Source organism: Pagrus pagrus (genome assembly GCF_965226575.1).
Source record: "Pagrus pagrus genome assembly, chromosome: 9".
In the NCBI taxonomy this organism is placed as follows: domain Eukaryota; kingdom Metazoa; phylum Chordata; class Actinopteri; order Spariformes; family Sparidae; genus Pagrus; species Pagrus pagrus.
This window is the reverse complement of record NC_140193.1, coordinates 16,517,798-16,526,215: the sequence shown is the minus strand read 5'-3', so window position 1 is coordinate 16,526,215 and position 8,418 is coordinate 16,517,798. Positions and strand designations below refer to the sequence as shown.

Below are 8,418 nucleotides of genomic sequence, written 5' to 3'. Positions count from 1 at the left end.
ACCTGAGGGCTTGGACCTTGAAATGCAAAAATTGAAAACCTATAACCTGTCTTATCAGCGGACCCCCTCCAGCATGTGGAGCTCTAGGCGACCGTCTATATGGCCTATGCCAAGAGCCGGCCCTGACATCAGCAATACTAATTATGGCTGGATTTTCGTTAGGTCTACCACTTCAAGGGCTTACTGGGATGTCTAAATGAGATGGAGCTATTATATATCTTACTAGTCACAGCTGCAGTTTTTCTGTTATGACAAGTGAAATCTTGGCTACAAAACAGAAAGAAAATGTCTCGTCATACAGGCTGTGTCCAAAATCACTCTGTCCTTTAGTCATTCAGTATTCACCACATAAAAAACACTAAATTGTCATACTGAGAGCAGAAGAAGGTGGACCGAATGCAAGAAATGGCAGGTCAGCAGATCAGTTGCAGAAAGTTTATTAAAAAAAAATCATGGGAACGGGATAAACTTAAGACTGGACCAAAATACAAACTTAATCAAGGAGGAGATGATGTGTATTTGGAGTGAGGCAGAGAAACATACATGAGGGTAATGAGTAGGGGAAACAAGAGAGCAGGGAAGTAGCTGATAGGCTGGCTAACGAAGGTGATGCAGTGCAGGTGTGGAGGGAAAGCAGACTGGGGAGGAGCACAGGAACACAGGAGGGAAACAGAACACCGGGTACAAGACAAAGGACACCACAAAAACCCAGAAAACACATAAATAACCATGACATTAAAAGTTTACTCTACATTGAGAAGTAAATTTAATGTTTCAGAAATAAATGATCACCATTTTGTTGTACGGTTGAGACCGCTCAAAATGGGGATCATTCATTGTTTGTTTGTGTTGCCTGACTTATTATTTTCAAATCCATCACAGATGCAATTTGGTGGTTTTTGAATATCACAGATAAAGTGCACTTGGTATCACATAGGGAGTGATTTTGGACAGTGTCGTATAGGTTCAAGGATATAGCATATAGCATCCCTTATTAACTAATTAATTAAATATGGATTTAATCCACATAAGAGAGATAGAGAAGAATTTAAACCTACCCAAAGTTATGAGAAAGTGCATACGAAAGAGTCAGAAACAGATCAGAGTATATTCCACCCCCTCATCAGCATGATAAGATTCCCACCACCATGTCCTTCAAGCAATTTCATGCCTTTCTTCTTCGTAGCTGCATCCACATGTTCCCAGACTGAGTTCCGTTGCTCCAGCGGCCGCTGCATCCCCGCCCACTGGTACTGCGACGGAGGGGCTGACTGCGCCGACGGCTCTGATGAACCCCTCTCCTGCAGTGAGTGTCGCTCAACTCTCTCACCCCCAAACCGGGCCTGTTGGCTTTGTGTGTGTGCCCTCGCCCCATTATCAGCTGCTCGGTTATTGTGTGTTTGTGTCAGTCCGCCACTCTGCATCTGTGTGCTGCTGCTGTGAGAGAGTGCGGTGAGTGATGTAGCAGAGAGTGCGAGTCAGTGGTGTATTGCTTTGTTGACGATGTGGTCAGTCAGGCCTCCTATTGTGTGCTGCATTCCTCGGTGGTGACGCCCCTCAGTGTCCTCTGACAAACAGCACCTCCCCCTCCCTTTGTCCACCAGCGGTTACAGAGCCTCACTTTGGCTTTTGTTTAGATAGCTCACCATGCATGGGAATGTGGAGTTGCCATGACTATTTTGAAAGCGTTGCCAGTGTTGTATTGTGCCTTGCCTATTAGTTGCAAAGCAGCGGGGGAAGTACCTGAGATAATTTTCTCTTTCATAAAAAGTAAAAAAAAGTTGTTTCAATAAAGGGAAAATAATTAATATTGAATATAAATTATTTGACAGAAGATATTAACTCCCAGTATCTACAGTTTAATGTTACATGATTTATCTCTGCAGCCACACTGGTCAGGACCTGCAACACAGATCAGTTTCGATGTGATGATGGCAGGTGCATTGCCTCGTCCTGGATCTGTGATGGGGACAATGACTGTGGCGACATGAGTGATGAAGACCAGAGGCATAATTGTGGTAAGTATCCTTATACTTTCTCTCTTTCCTCATCTTCTTTCTCTTTGTCCTCCTCTTCATCCTTGTCTGTGTCCTCCCACTTCTTCATCTCTTCCCCTTGCAGCGCATCCTCTTGTTCCCCATCACTTCCCCACCATGCCCCCTCCTGCTTCCCTCATCCTCTCGTTATTCAGGGCGCTGATGGATTAGGATACACACCACTGGGGGAGTGTTGTGTGGGAGACACTGGCAGTCAGTGCCCGGCATCTTAGTCTCATGTAGAAGGTCTCCATTCCAAGGAGCTGACATTCCTGATTTCTCCTGCCTCACTCGTTACTTTGTGCATGTCTCCTTTCTCTGGCTTCCTGGCTCAGGGTGGATCAGGACTCTTATGTCTCACCAATGTGTGCTCCAACAATAAGATGCCTGAAGCTAAAGACTTCGGCACTGCCTGAGCCTCTGTAGGAGACTCACTTCAAAAACAGTCGCATTAGGTGGATAAAGAATTTTAAGTCACGGCTGCGTGTTTTTGAAATACAGTCTGGGATATTTGGATTGCTAAAAATGCAGGTTGATGTTGGGTCATCACCATCATTATTTCACTTCTTGTAAATCCCCCTGCATTATTTTTTTCTTCCAGCCAATCGCACATGTTCAAGTGCAGAGTTCACCTGTGAGAACAACCAACCACCTCAGCGGAAATGCATCCCACGTGATTGGGTGTGTGATGGAGATGCAGACTGTGCAGACGCATTAGATGAACATCAAAACTGCACACGTAGATCCTGTGGCGTTAATGAGTTCTCATGTAGCAATGGCCTCTGCATACGCAGCGCCTACAGGTTAGAACTTTTAACTTAAATATCATACATTTTCATCTGCAGTCAGTCTCTCTGGCAATGTGAGTTCATCTCTGTCTTCTAAAATCAGGTGTGATCGACGAAACGACTGTGGGGACAGCAGTGACGAGCAGGGCTGCACCTACCAGGCGTGCCAGCAACACCAGTTCACCTGCCAGAATGGCCGCTGCGTGTCCCACGACTTTGTCTGCGATGGAGACAATGACTGCGGGGATGAGTCTGATGAGCTAGAGCACATGTGCCACACGCCAGCACCCACCTGCCCCCCCGGAGAGTTCAGATGTGACAATGGACACTGTATCCCCCTGAGCCAGGTGTGTGACAGGAACGATGACTGCTCTGACAACAGCGACGAGAAAGGATGCGGTGAGTATGATACAAAAAGGGAATAAATACATAGTTGAATGAAGAACACAAATAATACTGTGTTTTCTCTCCATGAACAGTGATAATAACAATTACTTTTATATAGCGCCTTTCAAGAGGCTGATGAATTTAATAACTTTGTTGCTTCTTTGACTGTAGGTGTCAATGAATGCACAGACCCATCCATCCATCACTGTGATCACAACTGCACTGACACGCTTACCAGCTTCATCTGCACCTGTCGTCCCGGCTACCGCCTCATGTCTGACAGCAAAACGTGCGACGACATCAACGAGTGTGCCGAGACGCCGAGCGTGTGCAGCCAGATCTGCGAGAACATCGTCGGCTCCTATGTGTGCAAGTGCGCCCCGGGATTCCTTCGAGAGCCGGACGGCCACAGCTGCCGCCAGAACAGCAACATCTCACCCTACCTCATCTTCAGCAACCGCTATTACCTGAGGAACCTGTCGACAGACGGGCAGGCCTACTCTCTGATCCTGCAGGGCCTGACCAGTGTGGTGGCCATGGACTTCGACCGCGTAGAAAAGCGTCTTTACTGGATTGACGTAAGCCGCAGAGTGATTGAGAGAATGTCTTTTGATGGCAGCAACAGAGAGGTGGTGGTCAATGGAGTCCTGCACGGTGAGGGCCTTGCAGTTGACTGGATAGCCAGGAAACTGTACTGGGTGGACAGCTTCTTGGATTGTCTCAAAGTGTCTGAGCTGGACGGTCGATTTGTGAGGAAGCTGGCTGAACACTGTGTCGATGCAAATAACACCTATTGCTTTGAAAATCCAAGAGCCATTGTGCTGCATCCCAAATATGGGTGAGTTGGAGGAAAGGAGGAATTAAGTCTTACGATAGAGTCTGATCGTTATATCAGCAGGGCCGATTTTATGAACTGGGTTTCTATAATGCCTAATATTGGCTTATCAAAAAATTAAATTAGATGTATACATTTTGAAATAGCTTCATCAAAAAAGACAATTAAATTGTATGTAAGCTAATGCGGGATGCAGGGGTTTTCTAACTGAAGTTATTGTAAACAAATATCTAAATACAGCATCAGGCTTTCTCTTCATCATACTGAAACAAAAGTCATTTTCTGAAGTCATCTTCTTGGCTCCTTGATAGATTTGTGTACTGGACAGACTGGGGAGACAAAGCTTTCATAGGTCGTGTTGGAATGGATGGAACCAATAAAGTTGCTATCATCACCACCAAGATCGAGTGGCCCAACGGCATCACGATTGACTACACTAACGACAAGCTCTACTGGTCTGACGCTCATCTCAGTTACATCGAGTAAGTTTGATTCATCAGGAGGTGATCCCACTGCTCTTGTCTACAGTGAAGCAGAAAGACTTTTAACTCTTTGATTTCTTTTGTTAGATACTCAGACTTGGATGGTCAACACAGACACACAGTGTATGATGGGAATTTGCCTCACCCGTTTGCCATCACTGTGTTCGAGGACACTGTGTACTGGACTGACTGGAACACACGCTCAGTGGAGAAAGGGAACAAATACGACGGCTCTGGTCGTCAGATGCTGGTCAACACCACACACAGACCATTTGACATCCATGTATATCATCCCTACAGGCAGCCTATTGGTGAGTTGAAATCTACTGATTTTCTTAAAACCTTTGTTTACAATGTAGTTGTTTCTTATCTCAACATGACTTTAGGTTTAAGGTCAGGTGCTGACCACAGGCTGAACAATACCTGGCCTTTATTTGCCCAGCTGCGGTGAACTGATGACTTGTTTGATAGACTTGTGGCTCTTCCTCTGACAGTAACCAATCCTTGTGCGGTGAACAATGGAGGCTGCTCTCACCTGTGCCTGATCCGTCATGGTGGGCGGGAACACACCTGTGAGTGCCCCGACCATTTCCTGACTGTTCAAATAGGAGGTGCGACCCGATGCCTTCCCATGTGCACCAGCACCCAGTACAGATGTGCCAACAATGAACGGTTTGTTTGTCAAGATTTCTTCTTGGTGTTCTTTTTAGTTTTAACCTTAATATATCATTGTTGAACTGGCTGTGATAAATTAGTGGGACTGCCATAAAAAAATGTAGGATGAGTGGTAGTTGTTATCTTACACCAGGGGTTTTATAGTCTTCTTTCTATCACAGAAATAGGGCTGCAACTAAGGATCAAAATGTAAAAAAAAATCCCAGACTCTTCATTTACTATCAAAAAAGACAAAGGAAAGCAGCAAATCCTTACATTTAAAAGCTTCACACAGCAAATGTTTGACATTTTTGCTTGAAAAATGATTAAAATGATTAATTGATTATCAAAAAAGTCTTATGCTACTTTCACCCTGGCAAGGTTTTGTTTGTTTTCATTCCCTTTTGCTTTACTAAGGAGGAAAAAGGTTGAGGAAGCAATATTTACATGGACAGTCCACTTAGTTCATCATCTGTAATTTCAAAACACTGAAATATACAGTAATTCTCTGTTGGCTCTCTTTGCAGTGGGAAAACAGCACCCCCTGCTGTTTGTGTCATAATATAATCCACCAGACTTTTCACAAAATCCTTCTCTGCTGACACAAAATGTGCACAATGAAACATATATATAGAATTTGTGCAGTAATTATTTATTGATGTTAAATGCTACACATGTCACATTTAAGTGTAATGCACACTTAGTTTTCACAGTTTTGTGGGTGATGTAATGAGTTTTCAGTGGTTAAAGGGAGTCAAGGAAGCCTTAACATGCTCTGTTCAGTAATATGCGACACCTGATATGAAACTCCAGAGAAAAACATGAGCATTTTTGTTCCTACCTGTCCTTAAACAGATGTATCCCAATCTGGTGGAAATGTGACGGTCAGGCGGACTGCAGAGACGGCTCAGACGAGCCCTCCACTTGCCCGGCTCGTAACTGCAGGCTCGGCCAGTTTCAGTGCAACGACGGAAACTGTACCAGTCCACACTTCCTGTGCAACAGCAACCAGGACTGCCATGATGGCTCAGATGAAGACCCTGTGCTGTGTGGTGGGTTGTGTCCTTTTTTGTGGAGTCTTTTTAATAGCTGTTATCAGTTCATACAAAATGAAGTGTATTCTTTGAGGCTCACTTTTAGTGCTTTCACTTCAGTTTGTTTTCAATTTTTAACATGTCTCTTGACTCAAATTAAAAAAAAACGTGTTGACTTGTCTTCCCTGTAGCTACACACCAGTGTGAAAGCCACCAGTGGCAGTGTGCAAATAAGCGCTGCATCCCTGAGTCATGGCAGTGTGACGGTGAGGACGACTGTGGTGATCAGTCTGATGAAGACTCTACCCACTGCTCCGCCAGGACCTGCCGCCCTGGACAGTTCAAGTGCCGCAATGGACGCTGCATCCCCCAGAGCTGGAAGTGTGATGTTGATGATGATTGCGGTGACAACTCTGACGAGCCTTTGGAGGAATGCAGTAAGTAATACACTTAAATCAGGGTAGATACTTTGATCAAAATGAAGGCACACGTTACATCAAGACCTTAACATGTTTGCCAGTTTTTGCCTCCTTTGCTTGACAACCGTGATGTTTTGTCCACAGTGGGACCGGCACATCGATGCGACAACCACACAGAGTTTGACTGCAAGACCAACTACCGTTGTGTGCCACTGTGGTCAGTTTGCAACGGCCACAACGACTGCAGGGACAACAGTGATGAGCAGGGCTGTGGTGAGTCTGCGACGACCAGGATTAAGGTCCTGTTCCCATCATGGCAGTGATTAGAAATCGTGTTTTAAAGCTTACCTAATTAATCAAATAATTGAATTATACACTAGTAGGAAGATGATTCTAGAGATCTCAGAGGATTAAAAAGTTCACAGCAAAGAGGCAAGATTATGTGTTCAAGACGTGAGTGAAGGGCAATTAGCCAACACCTCAGCCTCCTGTGGAACATTACACAGTGAAGTAGTGGGAGGTGCTGATGGAGAGGGTCTCACCACTCACCCTCCCCCACCATTTGCCTTTCCCTGAGAGCACCGCAGATTTATGAGCTGTCCGGTGGTATGGATCTACATATATATGTGTGTGTGTGTGTGTTGTTGCTCTGTCCTTGCGTGGGGGCAGGGTTCACACAAGTCTCTTTGTACTTTGCTACGATCCAAACACACCCGCCACGGCCCTCCCGTCTCTTATCGGAGGCCCTCGCTCCATTAGTGCCATGCCCGCGCAGGACGGGAGATCCGTGCTAATCTTCCTGTAAGAATGTAGCAGATGGGCCAGGTGGAGGGCTAGGAGGGCAGGACTAGCTAACACCGCGCTATCTTTGACCCCCAGCACTGTGTGGTAGAGACGGCTCAGACTAGCTCTCCTCCACTCCTCTCCCGTCTGTGCTTCTCATCTCCTTCAGTCTTATCCTCAACAGACTCATACCGGCATAGATAGAGGTCACCCATCTGTCCCGAACATGCTGCTCTCCTCCCTCTATGACTGTTGCAATTTAATTAAAGAAACAGAGGTGCATTTCACTCCAAACTGACAGTTTCATCATTGCAGCCCCAGTTCCAAAGAAGTCAGGACACTCTTTTTTTGACTTACACACGATTGAAAACAATTGAATGATTTACCTCATCAGCTTCATTGATTTTTTTTGTAATTGTGCTCTGTTAATCTGTGCTTATTCTGAATTCGATGCCAGCAACACGATTCAAACAAGTTGGGACAGGGCCAACAAAAGACTAGGAAAGTTGTGGATTGTTCAAAAAACACCTGTTTGGAAGATTCCACAGGTGAACAGGTTCATTGATAACAGGTGATAGTATCATTATGACAACTGCCAAAATCAAAAATAAATAATGAATAAATAAATAAATAAATGGCTCAATAAAGGGTAAGAACACAGAAGTAAATACATTTAAGAATTAATAAATGAATAAATGAAATGGAAAAAACAGAAATATCAAATTATGTCGCATTTGACAAATTCATGACTGCCTACTTTTATTTTTGATACTATTTTTTGTGCATGTAATGTCATAATTAACTTATTTCTTTATTTTTGATTTTGCAATTTTAAGTCTTCCATATGATCGGGGATTAAACAGGCATCCTCGAAAGGCTCAGTCGTTCACAAGCAAGGATAGAGCGAGGTTCACTTTATGAAACACATGATTGTATATTGTCAGGATATTACTACATGGGCTCGGGAACACTGCGTAAAACCTTTATCAATAACACAATA

General features: G+C 44.5%; 1 protein-coding gene across 1 annotated transcript in view; it reads left to right on the top strand.

The window, feature by feature from the left end:
• The window catches only part of lrp2a (low density lipoprotein receptor-related protein 2a), a 49,446-nt gene that overhangs the window by 31,248 nt on the left and 9,780 nt on the right, over positions 1-8,418 (top strand). Inside the window, 12 exon segments of the mRNA XM_084362669.1 lie at positions 382-412; positions 1,187-1,306; positions 1,887-2,018; positions 2,638-2,839; positions 2,928-3,223; positions 3,383-4,049; positions 4,358-4,528; positions 4,616-4,839; positions 5,023-5,200; positions 6,038-6,234; positions 6,408-6,653; positions 6,780-6,908. Coding sequence (XP_084218795.1) covers positions 382-412; positions 1,187-1,306; positions 1,887-2,018; positions 2,638-2,839; positions 2,928-3,223; positions 3,383-4,049; positions 4,358-4,528; positions 4,616-4,839; positions 5,023-5,200; positions 6,038-6,234; positions 6,408-6,653; positions 6,780-6,908 — 2,593 coding nt within the window.